The sequence below is a fragment of the Oxyura jamaicensis genome, chromosome 6, assembly GCF_011077185.1.
Source record: "Oxyura jamaicensis isolate SHBP4307 breed ruddy duck chromosome 6, BPBGC_Ojam_1.0, whole genome shotgun sequence".
In the NCBI taxonomy this organism is placed as follows: domain Eukaryota; kingdom Metazoa; phylum Chordata; class Aves; order Anseriformes; family Anatidae; genus Oxyura; species Oxyura jamaicensis.
This window is the reverse complement of record NC_048898.1, coordinates 16,420,643-16,441,607: the sequence shown is the minus strand read 5'-3', so window position 1 is coordinate 16,441,607 and position 20,965 is coordinate 16,420,643. Positions and strand designations below refer to the sequence as shown.

Below are 20,965 nucleotides of genomic sequence, written 5' to 3'. Positions count from 1 at the left end.
ATGAGGATGTCATGGGAGACAGTGCCAGAAGCCTTGCTGAAGTCTAGGTAGACAATATCCACTGTTCTGTCACCTGTCCAGCCAGTTGTCCCATCACAGAAGGCAATCAGGTTGGTTAAGCATGATTTCCCTTTGGTGAATCCATGCTGACTATTCCTGATCACCTTCTTGTATTCCACATGCTTAGGAAGATTCCTCCAGGATGAGTTTTTCCATCACCTTTCCAGGGCTTGAGGAGAGGCTGACTGGCCTGTAGTTCCCTGGGTCCCGTTTCTTGCCCTTTTTGAAGACTGGGGTGATGCTTTCTTTCAGTTTTCAAGTACCTCTCCTGCTTGCCGTTATGCTGAATTGCTATTGTCTTTGATTTCTCTGGTATTTTTGTATGAAAGTAGATTTTCTATTAAGCTATCTGTTATTGGTCCTTATTCATTTTTTCATCTAGCACAAACTTAATTTTTCATGCGCAGTAGTCAGCCGGACGGTCTGGTGAACAGCTCAACTCATGCTTGTTAATATTGCCATCTTGTGGTTGGATTAGATTTGCAGCTGTTTTTTTTTTTTTTTTTTTTTTTCCTTCCATCTTGGTCCTTACTACGGATTGCAGGTGATGGAGGTGACCTAGAGTGTGAAACACACAAATCCATAAAATTATTTGTCTCAGTGAGTTCACCTTCTAAAGAGGTTGGTACAGCAAGACAGGAGACGCTATTAAAGGCATAATGTTAGATTTTTAAAATGACATTTGTGTTGCCTTTGTGCAAGAAGTGTTACTGATAGAGATTTGAATGAGGAAGAAAGCTAGCTATGGAGCAGGCTTTACCCCAGCAATGTCACGTTTTTGCTGCTTGTTTTTTATGAAGCTATTTGTGGTGGAGAAATTCACAAAGATGCTGGCCAGATCCAATCTCCTAATTACCCAGATGACTACAGACCTTCCAAAGAGTGCATCTGGAAGATCACAGTTTCTGAGGGCTTTCACATAGGAATCACGTTCCAAGCCTTTGAGGTGAGAAATGCCATTGTAAGCTCTTGAATAGATATTGTTTCAGCTCTCTAGGTCCTTTAAAATTAAAAAGAAAGTAATGTAAATAATAATACTTAAAAAAAAAAATAATGAAAAGTTCAGAACATTATTAATCCTCACCAGAAGTTTGCTCATAAATTTTGAAACCATGTTTAAAATATGTGAGTTTTCAAAAACCGGTAGTCCAGATGGGAAGAATGAGAAGGGACACAACACAAAATTGCTGATTTTGTTAAGTAAGGGATTCACTAGTCCTTAATACTTCACTCTGGTCAAATGAAACTGAATGTTCACAATCCAAGCGAAAAACCTCCCATTGGTGTTACTGGGACTTGGCAGATTTCAGGGTGTTTGTGACAGTCCAAAGAAACCTCACATTTCCAGACAGCAGACAGTCCTTGAAAAGCTCAAAAAGGTTTTCTCCTATTACAGGATGTCTTACACTCTAGGTGCTCAATGATCTATTTATGACTACTGATGTGTTAGTCACAGACAGGAGTGGACAGGGCCTGGGTCGGTATATAAATACCATCTAGCTAATTGGTGGCTGTAGTTTGTGCACACTTACTGTGATTGTCCAAGAAAGAGCTGACACCACTACTCCCTGACTGTAACCCCAAGGCTATTCCTTGAGCAGATATGTTTGTAGTTGCTCTTCTCTATTACTTACAGCTTCTCATGGAAAAGTAGCTTGTCATGGAAAAAGTCAAAGACTGAGTTTCACTGGAGGGTAGCCATGAAATAGTTGTTGACCTGAGATGTATCTGTGTTTGAATGTGATTTCAGCTGCAGGAGTGACAGCGGCCATGAGACATGCAGCTAGTTGTGACCAGTTTGGGATGCTGCTTTCAAAGCTGATCTTTGGCCACTGTCTAAATGGGTAGTGATCCTGACTCAGCTCTCATGCTAGTGAGCTACAGGCCCACCCTTTTCTATTTGCAGATTGAATGGCATGACACATGTTCCTATGACTACCTGGAGATCCGAGATGGCCTCACTGAATACAGCCCATTGATCGGTCAGTTCTGTGGCTATGAGAAGCCAGGAGATATCAAGTCCAGCTCAAATAAAGTATGGATGAAGTTTACATCTGATGCAACCATCAATAAAGCCGGCTTTGCAGCAAATTTCTTCAAAGGTATGTGATCTCTGGTACCTCTCAAGGTTGAATCTGGGGACCGCTCATCCCCTAACCTACTGCCAAACTGAAGTTAGCATTTTATCTGCTTTTAGTTAAAAGCTTTTCGACTTATCTGTACAACTGTCAAAATCAAGTCTATATACAAATTGCTTTGAGAGTATAGAAAGGTTTCATGATGAGGCATGAACATCACGTTACTTATGATCAACCTCAAAAAAGGGCAGCCTTTCTTTTACGGGTCACCAGTGCAGGCACTAGCACCTTGTGTGGAGTAACACAGGTATTAGCCTGTGATCTTATTTTCACTTGTTACATAGTCTTTCAGAAAATTATCACACACTACTCCACTAGATTGAACGTGTCCTCCATCTACCTGTGCCAGGGGATACAGATATTTTCAAGGAAGGCATTAGTACTGTATAAAGAGTGTTAAAAATAACCCTCTGCTTTAGTTCTGTTCCAAAAGTATCTTTTGGAGAGAAGGTAAATTGAAATAAAAGTAGAATCCCAGGGAAAAATTTAGAATGCTTTTGGAAACAAACATGTTCCTAATCTGAGATCCTTTTCAGGAAGATGCGAATGAAGACAAAGATTTTTCTTAAGAGCTGGATCCAAGCCATGGTTCTTTACAAGCACCCTGGTGGCTTGATAGAGGCAGAAACCAAATATATAACTACTTCGGAAAATAACTGATGCGGTTGCTGTGAGGTAGTACCTAATAGCTGCAATGCCAATATTTGGATTGCATAAGTCCTTTATTTATTTCTAATTCAACTTGTGCCTTTGTATTAAGGGTGCTTTCAAGATCACTGACAAATACTGTGGTGTTTCATTCCAGCCCTTGGACAATTCTCAGAGTGCCTGGATTTACTTGTTTAAATTTCTCAGGTTCCATAGAGATACAGATAGTATTTCTTCCTCAAGACATGTTGGGTTCTTCCAGGAGCTGATAGTGCAGGGTGATTGTGGCAGGGGTATAAAACTGCTTAGAGTGAATTGTTAGCACAATTGCAGACATGGGTATTGTCTGTGCAATTTTTGCTGGCAGACTAGGATTTGTAAAGTCTGCTCAAACTTATACGTGTTAACAACAACAATGCAGCCTGTGGATGTTAAGGGTGTTGCTAAGTCCCTGTTAGTCAGTCCAGCTGAGAAGTGTAAGTATCTTTGCTTGGGCCAAGCACCACAGTAGCCACAGTGACACGTTTCTAGCCAACTTGCACTGTGGGCACAGCTGATGATGGTTTGCAAAAGCTGGGTAGACATACCCATAGTCTGTGTGGAATCCCAAGCTGGGATCTGAAGTCTGCAGACTACCTCCATAGCCAGAGGGATAGTTGTGTGAGTACCAGCCACTCCTTGAACAAAATAAATGAACAAATTGGATGTCTCTGCAGGCACTCAGGCTACAGTCCATACCTGATTGAGCCAATGGGTCAGCTTTGCCCTAGTATACTATGAAAGAAATAGAGCATAAATCACGTCTTACAACACTGAAAGAAAATAACTCAGCTTAAAACAAAACAAAAATTGATTTGAAATTTATGCCTTGTGACAAATTGCAGTGGTAACTTCTAACTTCTCAGAGAAAATAAAACTGCAAGCAGCTCAGAGAGGGTAAGTCATTGATCATGTCCAAGAGAGAACGTCAAGAAGATATGAAGAGCAATTACTTCTTGTCCAACCCTTTGTGTATATCTCAAGGGAAAGCTCTAAGGTTGTGCTTCATTACTTATCTTCATTTTGGTAACAGGTTGTTTTTATCACGGAAGCATACGTATTCTGTACATGGTTAAAGTATTGTGATGTGTTTGACTTAGTCATGTTGTGCCTTTCTACCTGATGGCAAATATTAGTGGAAAGATAATACTTAGTGAAATATAGTTGCCCATGGCCAGGACACGAGAATTCATGTCCCTCCCATTGTGAAGACTATTTACAGTGTTTTTTTTTTTTGTTTGTTTTTTTTTTTTTTTATGATTGTAGGAGAGAACACCTCTCTTTCCTCTCAAGCACGTAATTTAACAGCCAGATTAGAAGCTATTATACTGTGTCCAAGCGTGGAGCAACAAAGGAATGCTCTACTTTCTTCATAGTGAATCCACAAACAGAAACCATAACATGAAATCTCTATGTACTATCCTTCTGTCCAAAAGTGTTGCCTGAGGAATGTGAGGGAAAAGTGTGACTTGTTCTGGTTTCCTCCTGACAGAGATGGATGAATGTTCTCTGCCGGATAATGGTGGGTGTGAGCAGCACTGTGAGAACACATTGGGCAGCTACAAGTGCACCTGTGAGCCCGGCTATGAGTTGACAGCTGATAAAAAGAGCTGTGAAGGTGGGTGATGTAGAGATTGAGGCATCTCTCCGTAGGGTGGATACTACAGCTAAGGAATTGAACAAGCTTGGAGATGATTCTCCTTTTGTCTTCATCTTCTGTTCTATTTATCTCTGCCCCCCCCCATGAACTCCGCCCAGAATTATTTTAGTTAACATCAAGTTTAGGGTGAAAAACTGAAAATAGAGTGATTGTCTACTGCTAAATCCCTCTAAAAACTGTTGTCCTTCTTGGTCAGAGCAGATCTCCCATGTTACACCATATAGGGTAGGGGGAACATGGGAAGCTGACAGCTAAAGCACCTGGTCTGGCTTCCCTAGGCTGGATGCCTAAAGCTATCCTGCCTTCTCAGCACAGAGCATGTCTTTGTTATGGAGCAGACAGCAGCATGTGCAGATCTGTGGAAAGGACAGTGGGGCTCCCCTTTCTGTCACTGCTACATGCTCTCATGCAGAACACGGATGGTCTGTGTGGGTAGGTAGCCTAGACAGTGTTGCCCACTCTGATGGAGGGGAATATAAATGTAACCACATTGTCCCTCAGATGAAGTGGTTGTTCTACCTCTGCTAAAACTAGTGAGGTGCTAAGAGTAATAAGCAAATGAGTTGGAAAGTTTGGGTGAAAATCCAAATGCTTTGTGCGATTTTTGTTTTGTTAGGTTCTACAACACTCTTGATTTCACATTACTCTTTGCTCTCTCAAGTCTGTAAAACACTTGCTGCACTTTTTTGCATTGAAGCTCCTCCCTTGGGTTAGTTCTCTAATGCAAAATTATGCCAGGAACAAGGCACAGAAGATTTTCTTCTTGTGGATTTTGAAGATATGGCCATATCTCATTACTCCAAAGAAACAGCACGGAAAAAAAAAATTGTCACAAATAGAATTTTGCATCAAAAGAGCAAACCAAAGTTAATTCCTTTAAGGTAAAAACCATGCCCTCTCTCAAGAGGGTGAAACTGAAATGTCCTGAATTTTTAAAGGAAATGAGAGAGTAAAGCTAAGTCTCTGATTTTACCTTCAATTTTCCCTGGTGAAAATGCAGTCTACTTGAAATAAGCCACCAAACAGCTGACAGGAGTGTCTTCCTGAGGAGATTCCATTGTCCTCTAATTAATCCTTGCTGTTAAACTTGGTAAGGTTTGTTGGACTGAGTGTGGGTGAATTTACCAAGCTGACCATTACAACTGTATTGTGTGTGTTAAATGAACCGATATATAGCAAGCCCAAGGCTGTAGAGTAAAATGCAGTTCAATCTTACACAGTTTAAGTGACTCGTAGGGTTGCTGCCTGGCTGTGTGTGTTTCACTGGTGGTTAGTAGCAGGTAAGGTTTCTGCCTTCTCTACAACTCCTAACATTTTAAACCTGTTCTGCAGGCTGGGATTTGAAATGTGCCACCAGTCAGGGTCTGACTCATTTCCCAGCTAAGAGTATGGCCTACTCTGTATCTGAATAAAACTAAGCAAACCTTATGTTCATTTATTGCCTCTCCAGCTGCCTGTGGGGGCTTCATCACCAAGCTCAACGGGACCATTACTAGCCCCGGATGGCCCAAGGAATATCCTACTAACAAAAACTGCGTCTGGCAAGTGGTAGCTCCAGCTCAGTACCGGATCTCCCTGCAGTTTGAAATGTTTGATCTGGAAGGCAATGATGTACGTAACCAATCCCTGCATCTCAGAAGTGTGACTATTGGCTAACTTGGAACTGGGTAAATCCTTTGGGTACAAGCAAGAGGAGACTGTCTCACTGGTGGAGCTTCTGGTTGTTTCCCGACCCTTGCTATAATAAACCAATAATGGTGATTGTTCTCCCTGAAGTCTGAGTCTTCTTTCTCTGGGGAGTGGAGAATTAAAGTTGTTCTGTAATAAATGGACTTCTTTTCTCAGCCAGTTTTGCAAAATAGTAGGTGTTCTTCATCCTTTATAGGTGTCCCATCCCACCCTTCCCTAGGGCTGGCTTTGTAAGAAAATAGAAATGAGTAAAGAAGTAGTTCTTCAAGGTTAAAGAAAATAACCATGAAAAAAGCCTATTCTTTGCCCTGCCAAGGACAGGATGGATTCTGAACCAAACATTCAGGTTTCACTTCATCCACTGTAAATGGCTCTTCCTTAATTCAGGAGGCTGCTGAAATTCATTCAATACCACTAGGCTCTTGAATAAGGTGGGATTCATTATTTTAGCTAAATTAAATGGACACCCTATTGTTCTAATAAACACACCCCTGCTGTAAGACTAGGGCAAAAAGGGAATGGGGTAAGAACACTGACAAAAGAGAATTTGGGAAAATTAGGAATGTGTATGAGTATATGGATATTTTATTTCTTTGTCAGTCAAACCCCTGTCTCCTCTCTCTGAATTGCTCTATTCTGAGTCCACTGCCCCTTCTTGGCAGGTGTGTAAATACGACTATGTTGAGGTTCGTAGCGGGCTGGCTTCTGACTCCAAGCTGCATGGCAAATTCTGTGGCTCAGAGAAGCCAGAAGTAATCACATCATATGGCAACAACATGAGACTGGAATTCAAATCAGACAACACGGTATCCAAGAAAGGATTCAAAGTCCACTTCTTCTCTGGTATGTGTCTTGTCTCCTCTGACTGAACCTCTATTTTTTTTAGTAAATTGTCTTAAACCTCCTGACGTAGTTGCATATAAAAGCGTAGTTGCTCTGTGCTGTGTCACCTTTTATCTTGGTTTCTTGGTGCAGTGTATGGTCCAGTTTCACAATGTGATGTCAACAAGGTGCATGGATTTCATCTCTTGTCCCTCCACAGTGGAAGCAATAGGGAACCTGGTCCTAGAAATTTTCTCTGTCTGTTCTCTAAGAATAGCCTTTTTTTTTTTTTTTTCAGCTTCAGATAGCAGCTTGTACCTCAGATTATCTTGTCTATCTGTTTGCTTGTGCTCTTGAACAGAGCAGCCTGAAGATGGAGGCCCATCAGAGCATTTACAAACTTGAAAATATAGAGATTGACCAGCAGATTTTTGCCTAGGCTAGTGAATTTGTTTTATTCTTTTCCTGGTCCCTATTATAAAAGAAAGAGGTGTTGCTGTAGGTTTCTTTTAGATAAGGAGTATTTAATAATTCAAAACCTGCATTATATAATACACTTTTGTGATACATCTTATGGAATGAAAAACAGTTGAAGAAAACTCTGTATATAAGGTGACTGGACTAATCCAGCAGTAGAGGTTGGAGGTTTGTGTTTATATTCTCCAGTCTGGATAGGGGTTCACAGCTGGTGACAGTGGTAGTGTTTCTCACTGGCAACTCAGTATTTGTTGGTTTGATCTTGCCCAGACAAGGACGAATGCTCCAAAGACAATGGTGGTTGCCAGCATGAATGTATCAACACTTTTGGAAGCTATGTATGCCAGTGCAGAAATGGCTTTATGCTGCATGAAAATGGCCACGATTGTAAAGAAGGTAAGTCCCTGCTCTCTGCATTCAGGAAAGATGAGATACCACAAACACTATCTGAACCATAGTGTTTCCTGCCCTATGTTGGAAGCTAGTTTATGCAACCAAGTGCTGTACCAGTCTGGGGCACTGAAAAAGCCCCAGCTAGCTGAAAAGCTACTTAGGGAAATTGAAGAGAGGGCTTGTTTTCAGCTGTGTCCATTTTCCAGTCAACACAGTGGCAGGGTTGGAGACCATGTCACTGGGAGCAGGGCAGATGAGATGGAGGAGCAGGAGAATACATTTGTATTCTCCTGGTACAGATGAGGTTAATGAGCCCCAGGGGAATAAAATGGTCTCTTTCACCAGCTGACCAGTTAACTCAACCACCTAGTCTGGCTGCACCAGGGGATGCCAAATGGATAGGCCTTTCTGGGGACAAACCCACCAGAATTATGCAGTAATCCTGAAAGACTATTTCCAGTGACTGAAGCCTTCCCTAGTTCTGCCATGCTTAGGGTCTCAGTGGGCAGAAAGGAGCATGTAGGACATTTCAGTAATGCAGTGCCTGTATGAGACCTACCTTGATGCCTCTGTCTTATGATATCTCTCTCTTTCTCAAGCTGGTTGTGAGCATAAGCTGAGCAGTGCAGAGGGAATGATGAGCAGTCCAAACTGGCCTGACAAGTACCCAAGCCGGAAGGAGTGCACCTGGAATATCTCTGCAACATCTGGCCACCGAGTGAAAGTAGTGAGTGACCAGTGAATGGGAGTACAAGGGGAGAAATGCTCAGATTTGTAAGCGTCTTTTTCATTTTCCTTATTCTTACTGTAGACCTTCAATGAGTTTGAGATCGAACAGCACCAAGAATGTGCCTATGACCACTTGGAAATGTATGATGGGCCCAACAGCAAGTCACCTATCCTCGGTCGCTTCTGTGGCAGCAAGAAACCAGATCCTGTGGTAGCGTCTACCAACAAGATGTTCCTTAGGTTTTACTCTGATGCTTCTGTGCAAAGAAAAGGTTTCCAGGCAAAACACAGCACAGGTAAGCTGATTCCCTGCCAATATCCCAGTGTGATAAGATGTCATCAGATCTCAGTGTGTTGTTTACCAGTGAAGATCAGACACACTTTTCTGCAAAAGGAGCTTAGCCTGAGTTTTATTTGGTTGTAAATTGTGCTAACCAGTTCTCAGACCACTGTTGATGCCATACCATAAATGCTAGCTGAGAGGTCTACTGCCATCAGGTGTTCCTCTCACCTCCCTTGTTTAAATTGAAGATGCTTGGTTGATCAGCAGCCACATCTGTTCCTCATCCATCCTCAGAAAATGAGGCGATACAGCTTAGCTTAGCAAGGGATGTCACTCAGATATATTGGCCCATGCACGGAATGAGCTCATACTAGATTGGTTATGATGGAAGTAGAGATGTGTTGTGAACAGACACAGCAAACTTAATCTTCTATTTGTGGCAGCCCAGAGGTGGGTGTGTTGTATCAAGATTCACTTTTCTGAGACCTTTGCCAATAAATGAACGAAGCAGACTGAGCAGCAGTGCATGTGAGAGTCATCTTCCTCATTGGCAGCAGGGAAACCAAAAGGATCAGGCTTCTCTATATTATGTGGGTCATTGGCTTCATTTGAAAAATTCACTGTTTTGTCTTAATGGGGTGCAGTGGTTAGTTACCTTCCCTGTTGTACATGCGCTGGAGGTTTTCTTTTCCCACAGATGGCCCAAAAGTGGGATGGCAAGTCTTTGTCATGAGGTAGGGCCTTTGAGGAGACTGTGTTTTGTGCCCTTTCTTCCTTCAGTGTGTGGTGGGCTCTTAAAAGCTGAAGTACAAACTAAGGAGCTGTATTCCCATGCTCAGTTTGGGGACAACAACTATCCAGGTCAAGCCAACTGTGACTGGGTGATTGTAGCTGAAGATGGTTATGGGGTGGAGCTGATATTCCAGACATTTGAGATCGAGGAAGAAGCTGACTGTGGGTACGACTACATGGAGATCTACGATGGTTATGACAGCACTGCACCCCGCCTGGGACGCTTCTGTGGTTCAGGGGTAAGCCATAGTGATGGGGAATTCACAGTGCTGGCTGGAGGTGGGACAGAAGGAACTCTCATATCCTTTTTCAGAGAGGGTCAGCAGTCACAAATTGGTGATGAGAATGCCTTGTGTGTCTGTGTTTTTCTTCTTCCCCTCTTGGTAAAGATTACAGTCATTTTATCTGAGATACAGAGTTGGTCTGAAAACCTTTCCAACTGTCTTTCCCTTGTTAACCCATGGCTGTGCAATCAGCATGGGACTGCTGTATTGCTGTGCCCTAGCCTTGCCCCAAAAGCATTGTGTGAAAGTAAAAAAACACTTCCAAAGGCTGGTTTAATCCTCAATTACTTCCTGCCTGGAGGCAAGTTACATTGCATTCGTGCTCTGGAGAGAGTGAAGGGTGGAGCTGTTTGACTCCAGAATGGTGTGCTGTCTCCTAAATTGTTGTCTGTGTCCCGCTTTAACAGAAGTGACTCCGTTATTGTGAGCGATAGTGTGTGGTATTTAAAACCAGATGTTCCAGGTTATGTTTCTCTAGGACTTCAGCAATGAAATGGAGAACGTGCTTATTGAATTTAAAGAGAAACAATCAGGCAGCCTGTGTGTCACAGCAGTCCGTGCAAACTGGGGAAATGGTCTGGAAAATAAACAAAGGCATGGTGCGAAGACGCTCAGAACAGTGGGGCAGTAATCACCTACCTGCATGCTGTCAAACAGAGTGGTGGGGAAAGTATCAGTCCTGCAGAGAAGCACAGGGAGGTTATAGGTCACAGCAGTGAGGGAAATCACCAGTTTTGCTGGTAAGATATATGGCTAAGTTATTTTGCTGTTAATGGACCCTGGAAGGGTCTCAGCTGCCAACAGCGTCCACTTTGCATTGTGTCATTTCCTGAAAAGATTAGGACAAATTAGAGCATACTCAGAAGACTGGAACAAGAATGTCGAGGGACTGGCATCAGTCTTCAAATGTTAAAAGGCAAGCATGCAAAGAGCAAGGGAATATGCTCAGGAAAGCAGGGCAGGGCAGGAGGTACTGAGCACTCAGTATTTGTGTTTCCTGGCCAGTCTGTCTTCACTGTGAGCTTGAACTCTGGCATCATAATGCAGACAGTTATTTAGCATGCAAACTTGACCAATCTGTGTTCTCTCTCCTTTTTTTTTTTTTTTTTTTTTTTTTTTTCCTTTTCTGCAGCCTCTGGAAGAAATCTACTCTGCAGGGGATTCCATCATGATTCGATTTCACACAGATGACACCATTAACAAGAAAGGCTTTCATGCCCAATACATAAGCACCAAATTTCAGGATGCACTGCATATGAGAAAGTAATTTGACTGCTCCTTACAGACATTCCCCATCTGAAGACTGAGACATTTAACTGTGATCTTTGTCTTTTTTTTAAGCTTCTGTGCACCTGGCCTAAAGCAGTGTACAGCATTTTCTGTAACTAAAACTAAATCCAGTCACAAAGGTTTGCCTCTGAAATCATTAGCTTGACCCTCTCATGTTGACATACCTAGGACCAAAAATTGTCTTCTAATTATACCTGTCAGGGCATAATCATTGTGTTTTGCACAGCTTCCCATGGGGTTGAGTGAAGACTGAGCTTCAGTTGAGAGAAGTCTTGGTCTCTTGAATATCCTCTCTCTAGGTGACATTTCCTAAGCATCCTGTACATGAGCTGTCTGAATGCATTTTCTGGAGTGGATGATGTGGACAGCCACCCAGTAGGATTTTCTCAAAGGACCTTGGGGACCACCCACTCTACCCTACAAAATACTCTGTGCAATAAGTGAACAACCAGATGGCCGGGACTCCAAATTCCATGGCTCCTTCTATCTCATCTATTTATTGTCTTGGTTATCGTGGCTTGAGAGGTAGGAAGGGGTACAAGGAGGGTCTCTTTAGGGCTGCTAGCGACTTGGACCACAATGAACAAGAAGTGCCCAGTGCCTGATCTGCAGTAATTGTCGCAGTATGTGTTGAATGGAAGTGCTTCAATGCAGTGGCCAAAGGAAAGGCTGTGGCTGACAGGGAAGTGCTTCGGTAGGAGGCAGGGCATGAATGTGTCATGGTGGCAAAGCTTAGGAACTGGAATGCTGGCAGTCTGCTCCCATTACGCTGCCAGGCAAGGCAGCTCAGAGGGCTGTGGCAGCAGTCCAGGCCTTATCTTAAATAAGAATTATCTCCTCACTCCACCCATGTTTGCTTTCTCAGTCTTCTTTATGCTGCTTCCGTTCCACACTCCTGTTGTTCCTTAGTTCCACTTTTTTGTGAGCCCTTCCTTTTCATAGCTGTCTGAGCTGCTCTTCCCAGAGCTCCCCACAGCTACCTAGGGGTGCTCTGCAACATCAGCTAGCCAGAGCATCGCACAGAAGGACACACTGAGTCAGAATTGGACAGAATATCTTAACACAGTGTCAGGGGTTATTCCTGAGGCAGAGGAACACAGGCCATGCTGCAGGTCAGTTCTGGTGAACTCTGGGAACCTGTCAAATATGTGCATGCTGCAGGCACAGGATGAGGAATGGAAGAGCTCTGCTGATTTCTGCTGCTTCTCCGTTCTTTGCTAGCCCACGACCTGGTCCATGAGTTTCATAGCAGCCCTATAGCCCGGGCATGCATGCGAGATGATGAATTAAGCACTTTGAGCTGTAAGTCTGAGATGTGCTCTGTGTTGCAGTTAATTATATACGTGGAAGCTACTGCACCATGGACTTGTGTAATTAACAGATAGCTTGGCACTTCTTTGGGAAAAAGTAGGGAAAAATTGCGCTTTGTGGGGAAGCACTGTAATTGAACTGTTACGGAAGAAAAAAAGATTTTATTCTGAATGATATTTCATTAAGGTACTCATGGGCAATTATGAGTTAAAAGCTGAGGTATGTTAGCTTTAATAAAGTATTTATAATCCAAGGATTACTATGTTTACATAACCAATGTACTGTCAGGCTCTGGGGTGACACCTTCTGCTTGGGTATATGACTGTGAAGTGGGGGGGCAGTGCCACTCTCAGGCACAAATGACATTTCTGGAGATGAGGCCATTTCCAGATGGATAATAAATTGACCCAGCCCTCTCCAGAAGTCCTTGAACAGAATACGGTCCAAGTATTGTGAATACTATGGGAAGCAAATGCATGAAAATATTTTCTTGCTTAGAACAAGAAAAATAAAATAATTTATACACACACACAATTATATGTATATAAAATGTGCATGTAGAAGACCAGTAGTCAAAGCCTTAATTGTCATGTGAACAATACCGATCCATTGACTATAGCTTTACTGCAGACTGCATAAAAACCATGTTATTTCTGTTTGTTTTTCTAGCTCTATTTTGTTTCTGTTTTCAGTTTTTGTGGCCTTTTTATAGGCAAGGCGTTTTGTCTCAAGCTGTTTGTCCATACAGTTCTGGGAAAGTGAGGTCTGTTAGCTGGGGTCTCTTCCTTGCCCCCATTCAAGCAAAAGTGCAGTGACTCAGGTCTAGAAATAAAAGCCTGACGCCAGTCCCTGTGAAGCAGAAGGAAAGTTTCAAGTGGCAAGCAGCAGTTCAGATTTCCTGGCTCTCTAATGGATGTAATGACTGGAGAGAAGTTACTGTAGAAGCTTCCTGTGTACTTTAACATATGTGTTCTCTGTTCCGATATTTTCTCAACTTTCTCAGACTGTATTCAATGCTCTGGTTCATTGCAGATGCTTGCAATATGGTTTGATGGATCTACTGCACTTGTTACCATTCAAGCAGGTGTCTCTTGTGACAGTGTGCTCACAACTGTTGTACTGTACGTTTCAACCAATGATCTGTGTAGAACATTTCTGCTGTACTGACTGGGCTTAACAGTCAATAATCCTAAATGTGTGAAAGTTTCTTAAGAAAAAAAAAAAAAAAAAAAGAGAGACCTTCTAAGGTGTATATACATATTCTGGTCTTTGTGTGGTTTTACATTTCACTAACTAAAATAATTTTTAGAGGGGAAGGAGAGGGAGGGTGTGGGGGCAATCAAAATGTACGTGTGCAGAATGAGTCTCTGCGTTCATTAAAGACTGGATTCAGTTGCATGTTCTGTTGTATGCATGCATTTACCACGTCATCAAGGGGAAGAAATTTCTTAATACATTTCTTGTTTCTGCTGACTTGTTTTTGTCTGCTGCTAATAGTGGGTGGGACTTACTGTCTACAGAAAGTAACTTTTGCTTGAGCCTTAGCTTTGACTTGGTTTTGGGAATCAGGACATTTAGGCAGTGACACTTGGTCAGCCAAAGGCTACATCGTTGTCTTGTGTTCTGTGCTGATCCTTTAGTGATCTGGGATGTAGATCTACAGTGATAAACATGGATCTGGAAATTATTCCATAAGTAGACTTCGAAAGAGAAAGCTCATTTAGTGCTCTACAGGGTAGAGCCTTCAGCAGCAGGTCCCAAAGTCTCTGGGACATGAAACTCCTGTGTAAAGGACAGCAGGATGAGCATAAGACAGATGTTCCTTACTGCAGCCTCGTGGTCTGCACTCCTACTGTAGCAGCAAAATGTTCAGTAGCTAAGCAACACCTAAAATGCTTTTCTTCCTCTTTTTGTCCTCTGCTTGATGCCTGTCATGCTTCCTTAAGGATCGTATCTGTGTTATTCCCCCAACACATACGCAGTTCATGCATGTCCCATGACCCAGTACGCTTCCTGTGGTGTGTGTCAGGGCCACTCAAAAATTCATAGTGACTGAATTTCCTCCCAGCTGCTCCCAAAGGCAGAGCAGCAACAGAAATGCAGTAAGGAATAAGCATTCCCGTGCAGCCTCCTGCACCAGAGTGTTGTTGCACAGTATGACTCTGGAATGAGCCTGGATGCTGACAGTGAAGTCACTTGGTAGACATGATTTCCAAAATGAGGGCTAGGAAGCTTCCAGTCACATAGGAAGTTATGGACTAAAGTGATATTGAAACATTGGAAATGATGCAACCCAAGTGAAGCCAGTGGGAAACAGGAGGTAAAATAGAAGATGAAATATGAACCAGTGTAACAGCTCTTAGAGAAACACTGACATCTGCAGTTGCAGCAAGATATGTTCTCATTGTGTGCATGATCTATCTGTTGTACATGTGGGGATCTTTCACAGGCTTATATATATTCCCTGTGGTTCAAATAGCATTTTCCTTTAATTTCTCTTTCCACTTCAATTGCCAGCCGCCAGTGCTGTGGGAAATGGCCAAGCTTCATTTTGAGAGACAGGACTTAATTTTCCAGAAAGTGCCCAAGGACCGTCCAGTCACCATGTGTGAGATGCTGAAGGGAATATCTGTTGTCTGCCAGGAGATTCCTCATCCTTTAAAAACATGAATTCAGTGGTACACCACAGTCGAGACAGAGAAGGACGTCTACAGCAGACAGGCCCGTTGGTCTCAGCATCAGGCATGAAACAAGCTGGCAGAAATCCTCCACTTTGTCCTGGCATTCCCAGTAAACGTGCTCTGTCACACATGGTGTTAGCCTTAGAAAACAAAAGTAGATCCCCTCAGGCTGGGCTCTGGTACATATTAAACACATCATCTGAGCCAGGAGCAATTTTGCTTGCCGTGAGACAGATAAAGAAGAGGTGGAGTCCTCAGTGCCCTGGAGCTCAGCTTTCCACGTGCTGGCCAGACTCTGTCCCGGCAGAGGAGCTGCTCTACCAGGTGTGCTGGGATCCAGCCAGGTTATTTGACTCACCCTGACAGAAATGCCATCGTCTCTTCCTCTTTACAGGTCTGCAGTTTGTTTTTTAACAGGAAGAGAAGCTTATCTTAAAAGGAGTGCTAACCTGGAGTCGGACAGTCAGCTGTTACCTCGTGCAGGGATTTCTGGGGGAGGAGAGCGAAATGGTGAGTGGGAGCTGTGCTGTCTCTTGGTTGATGGATGAACTCAGGGGAAAGGTCAGAGGGCAAGAGAGGTGAGGCCATGGGAACACTCGGGTGTTTGGTGGAATGCTCCCTGGGAGCATTCAGCCCTCCTGTTCTCTGCTCCAACCAAGTCAGTCAAGCTGGCCCTTCTATCTCTGCATTTCCCTGTTGTGCAACCAGTGCTTTCTGACACCTGACTGGGTTTTAGTGTCTATCCCAGCTTTTCTGTCCTGGAGGTATCACCTGGTTGTAGGGCAGTTGGAGCCAAGGTTAAGCATGGTTGCGTTGTTTTCTTTTTTAAGCTAAACTGCAGTTATAAAGCTTTCTCTTACCCAGGATGTGCCCTCGGTAGACAGTAGCTACTGTAGTTAATGCTGCAGAGAAATCTACCCAACTCACATCAGGTCACTGATGCTCAGAGACCTCTAAACATCACAATAGAGTAATCCACGCAACCTGTGAACAAAACAGGAGCACTGCAGTCTGCAACCACTATGTTGAATTATGCTCACTTTAAGTTTTGAAATTTCAGAGCAGGCTGATCAGGATTTTCAGCTGGGATGACTGGAAGTAAATATATTGGAAGTCAATAGTAATTTACATGTAAAGATCCTTGGCTCTCACAGTGTGGCTAACATACAAATTTCCATACTTTTCAATTTTTGCAAATGTCTTGAGACAATTGCTTTAAGCTACTGTACACTTGAGAGAAACAGGCTAGTTCTGTGTCTTGCTCCAGTGCAGAACCAGGCTTATCCTTTAAATAAGAGCTTACTTTATACTTTTTGTCCTCTAGTGTTAAGGAACTAAGTCTTTACCCCTGGTCTGAAACTATGATTAAATAAGCTAGGAAAAGCATTTCTACTCAAATCAAGGGCTACCAATCAGGTTATTGCAAGTAACAAATAGACCTGTTGCTATCTGGCAACTTAATTTTGTCAAGAATCAGTTGCACACACAGATATTAGTTTCACAAATACCTTGAGCACAGAGAGGTGAACAGAGGAAAACAACACATTTTATGTGGTTCCTTCTCTTCAGGCTTTCATTTAACCTGTCCTGGAAATAATCATAAAGTCCATTAAGTGTACTGTCTTTAACTGAGAAGAAGAAAATAAATTTACAGCTTCAGAGCAGAGAGATAAATATCCAAGCTCAAACGTTAACAGGTCACCTCTTCAGAAAGGTATGTTAGGAAGACATCAATCCTTTTCACTCAGTGACTGGTTGTTAACTGTGTCTGCTCAGAGGCATTTCCCAACATCTGCAGTCCCTAAGACAAGCTGTTGAAAGGTGATACTTCCAATTCAGTGTCCACGGCCTGCCTGTAAAGGCTACGGTTCTGAACATGCCTCCAGCTGCAGTCTGTAGTGAGAGGATAAATTCTGGACCTTTCAACGAGCATTATGATCCTTCACACCCAGTGATGTGTCCTGCTCCTAGACCACAGGACTTAGACTGGGCTGAGACTAAAGAGTCACATCTCTCTCAGCTTGCTTGCATTCTGAGCCTTCCTTCTCCATAAACTGCAATGCCCAGACTTCTACTGGCATGCTTTGACCTCCCTGATCTGAAATAACCGTGCCCTACTCAGTGCATGGCAGTAGAACTTCCTGCAGGCAGAAAAAAGGCAGCTTTCTGCCAGCTCCCTCCCTACTATTGGTGGATGCAAACTGAAGTTCCATTTCAGTCTTTTCCTGTCACCTTCCACATCAGTTCCAAGGGAGATCTCAGCACCTTTGCTCTTTCTCTCCATTTTATTTAGTTCCTACGTTTCTGGTGCTGACCAAGGTTCAGTAATAACACTGAACCTAAGTTTCTTAAAAGAGCTGCTTCCTGTGGATGCCCCTGGATTAAAGGAGAGAGGGCAAAAGCTTCTGCACTGCTTGCCCTCATTGCCAGCCTCAAAGCTAAGCTTCCATTCCCAACACTGTCAGTAGCACCAGTCCCTACAGACGGCCTCAGCTGCTCACAGAGCTCACCGTATAATGGACTCTATGCTGCTTCCAACAGCATAGCTGCACCAGCAAGAGATTGAGAGCAGTTTTTAACTTTCTCCAAGCCTCTTTCTGCATTGTTCCTAGAATGGTAGTGTCTGTATCCCAACTGCTCCAGGCAGCAAAACAGCACCAGAGTAAACAGCTATTCTTCTGTCTGTGGAAACAATTTAGTCAGGAAGGAGTTAGTCTTTTTTTTCAGCTGTCTGTTGAATCAACAAGAGCAGGAACATGCGGTTGGTCTGGGGCTCAAAAGCTGCAGGTGGAGGTGCTTGCTGTCTTACAAGCTGCCACTTTCCTGTAGCTCCCCAGCCACTGCAGGGACAAACAGCCTTGCCCTCCCTCACTGGGGAGCTAGCTGCCAGGGTGAGCTCGTTGCGTGATAATCCCTGACTACTCAGAGGCTCTGCATGGCATAAACAATTCAAGCAAACCGGTTCAAGTTTCTTTGTATTGCTTTTTTAAATAGTATGACGTGCTCTTTGTTTTCTCTGGAATAACTATCATACCTTAATATTCAGGTCACATTGGTATATTCTCATGCCATCACCTCCAGTCACTTCAGAAATATCCCTGCCCACTCATACTCAGGTGCCCTGATACTGTTGAGTATCCTGATACTCAATTCTGGTTTTCTTTTTTTTTTTTTTTTTTTTTTTTTTTAATTTCTCTGCAGACGACAACATTTTTCAAACCCTTTTATGACACAACAGTAAGTACACTGCATAGGATGAAGATCTGCTGCCTACTCAGCACTGTGGTATATATAGGAGCTGGGGGATACAGTTCTGGAAGAGAAGGAAGTGCTCTTATGGGTGGATGGCTGCTGGGGATATTCTCTGATATACTGTCCTAACACCGCTGACATTATATTGTAGCAATAAGGACAGGTGAGATGCTTACAGGACCCACATTCCTGCATTTGTGCCTGTTTTCTCATTATTTAGAAATGGGCAAATCCAGTGAGCTTGCAGTATTTTACTGCATGAGCTGTCAGCTGCAGGTGGCAGGTCAGTCGGGCTTTCTTGTCATGGGGCCTCAGCTGCCTTTGGAGCTGGAAGGGATATTTTTCAATGGCTAGAAAAATCCAGAGGGTTTTGTTTTGGGGTACACCCAGTTTTCAGGGCCCTGCACTACATGCATTGCTTCTGTGAGCCCAGGCAGGGTGTGCAGCACCCTCCACTGATTGACGCTGAAGGGAAGGCCAAGCAGGCAGATGATGTGGCAAGGACAAAGAGCAGCCCGTTGCAGAAGCACATCATTTCTTGGGGCTTCCTGCTCCCCTTTTTGCTGCTTTCCCTTCTGAGTCCAGCTTTCTCTGGCATATATTTGTGCTTAGTTCCTGTGTACGCTTTTTTTTTTACAGCCTTAAGCCCCTTTCTGAGGAAGAACATGTATTCCTTCCAGTCAGAGCTATTGTTGGAAGGACCAAAGTGTGGGCTCTTGCTTATGACTGGCAAGCACAGGCCACCACCTCAGGGTGCAGCCGAGTTCTCCATGTGTAACCTACCATGTGCTGTTGAAGTCTTGCAACTGCTTGCTTAGCCTCTGTTCATGTTTGCTTTATATGAAATATATTTTTGCAATGTTCTTTAACCATCCTATTCCTAGACTTCTGCAACTACAACAGGAAACACAACTGTCCAAGCAGATTGTTATGGGGTAAGAGTTTGCTTCATTATTTAATGTGATTGTTTACATGGAGCATTTTACCTCTAAAATCAAATCTTTGCTTCCTTTGTCCATTCCCATGTGCAGCTGGGCTAGATGCCACAGTTGTGGCCCAGGGCTGCAGTTTTGTCTCTCACATTGGTTATCCTTGTTGCATGCTAGCCACACACTCTGCTACTAAGCACAGAATTAAGGGATCACACTGCATGCATTTAACCTGATTCTCTTTCTTTGGGAGTTAGTACCAGCCCTGGGTGATTGGAGTAGCTGCAGGGATACCCAGCTTCCTGGCCTTGGTCCTTGCAGTCATCTTGGCAGTGGTCTGTGTTCTCCAGTGGTCAAACTTCAGCTGGAAGCAGGTAAATACCTTCCATCTCCTGGATGCCTTGCCACTTCCAGGCCTAGTCCTCTACATCAGAGTTCTGATTCAGTACCCTCTGCAGCTCTTAGGACGTTGAAGACCACACCCCTTGGCACTCACACTGTCACTGCTCTGCTTAGGAGTTACAGGATCATAAAGATAAAAGAGAAATGCATGTGAAATACGGGAGAGGCACCTCCAAGTGGTCTGTTAACTAGCAGGAAATAAACAAAAAATCTATCATCATTGTTCTTCAGTGGATTTCTCTTGTTATTTACTACAGGAATTCATTCATTTAGGAATCCTCTGACTACAAAATAGTGTTATAGTGTTATTTAGTTCCCAAAACACTGCCAAATTGTTTCATACTATGTAGTTTGTTCAACTTTTTCCTCTGTCCCAGTTGGGGTGGGTTTAAATGCCTACCTCCCCGTTGGTGGGGTAGAGTGAGGGGGTTGTGTAGTACCATGCTTTGTTCCTCTGGAGTGAAAAAGCATTCATGTGTCCACAGAAGAGGAAAATCAGGAAGCACTGTGGTAGCCAAACACTGACAGTTCTATGGCCCTTTCCTCCCCCTACCACTTTTATAGGTGTTTTAACCAGCTCTAGGGCTTGCATGGTTCGTTGTTTTCTTACTTCAGAAAGAAACCTGTAACAGTACTGAGGGAGGTGGTTTCCCTATAGTTGTTGGTTAACATTTCTTTGATTTGTTTTGTTTTCTCTGTGTGTAATTGTGCAAGTGTTTTCCCTTGTATTAAAGGGGACAAGGTGGATTTAGGATGTTGTAGTGAAGGCGATTCTTGGGCATCAAGGTTTCACTTCTACAAGGTAATTCCCATGGGCTGTCATCAAGTGGCCTGTGTGATTGTCCTGGATGAAAAATCATTTTGATGTCCAGCTTAGATTATGTTAGATATTATCCCATGTGGTTATTTATGCCCCGAGTATGTTCTGAGTTCTGAGCAGTTTGATAACAGAACATTTTTTCCCTGCTCTGTACACAGTTGTTGGTGAATTGTAGAGAGGTGGTGTTTGTCACTCTTTCTGTTCATCTCTTCAGACAAGTGGGTGCCCTGAGATACAGGAAGAACATGAATATGAACAATCCCCTC

General features: G+C 43.3%; 1 protein-coding gene across 1 annotated transcript in view; it reads left to right on the top strand.

Annotated features, from left to right (window-relative positions):
- The window catches only part of TLL2 (tolloid like 2), a 57,598-nt gene extending 43,527 nt beyond the window's left edge, over positions 1–14,071 (top strand). The window contains exons 12-21 of the mRNA XM_035330081.1: positions 861–1,006; positions 1,967–2,162; positions 4,378–4,503; positions 5,996–6,156; positions 6,897–7,077; positions 7,804–7,929; positions 8,526–8,653; positions 8,738–8,951; positions 9,719–9,969; positions 11,147–14,071. Coding sequence (XP_035185972.1) covers positions 861–1,006; positions 1,967–2,162; positions 4,378–4,503; positions 5,996–6,156; positions 6,897–7,077; positions 7,804–7,929; positions 8,526–8,653; positions 8,738–8,951; positions 9,719–9,969; positions 11,147–11,281 — 1,664 coding nt within the window. The 3' untranslated portion in view covers positions 11,282–14,071. The remainder of the gene's footprint in view (positions 1–860; positions 1,007–1,966; positions 2,163–4,377; positions 4,504–5,995; positions 6,157–6,896; positions 7,078–7,803; positions 7,930–8,525; positions 8,654–8,737; positions 8,952–9,718; positions 9,970–11,146) is intronic.
- The last annotated feature ends 6,894 nt before the right edge of the window (positions 14,072–20,965 follow it).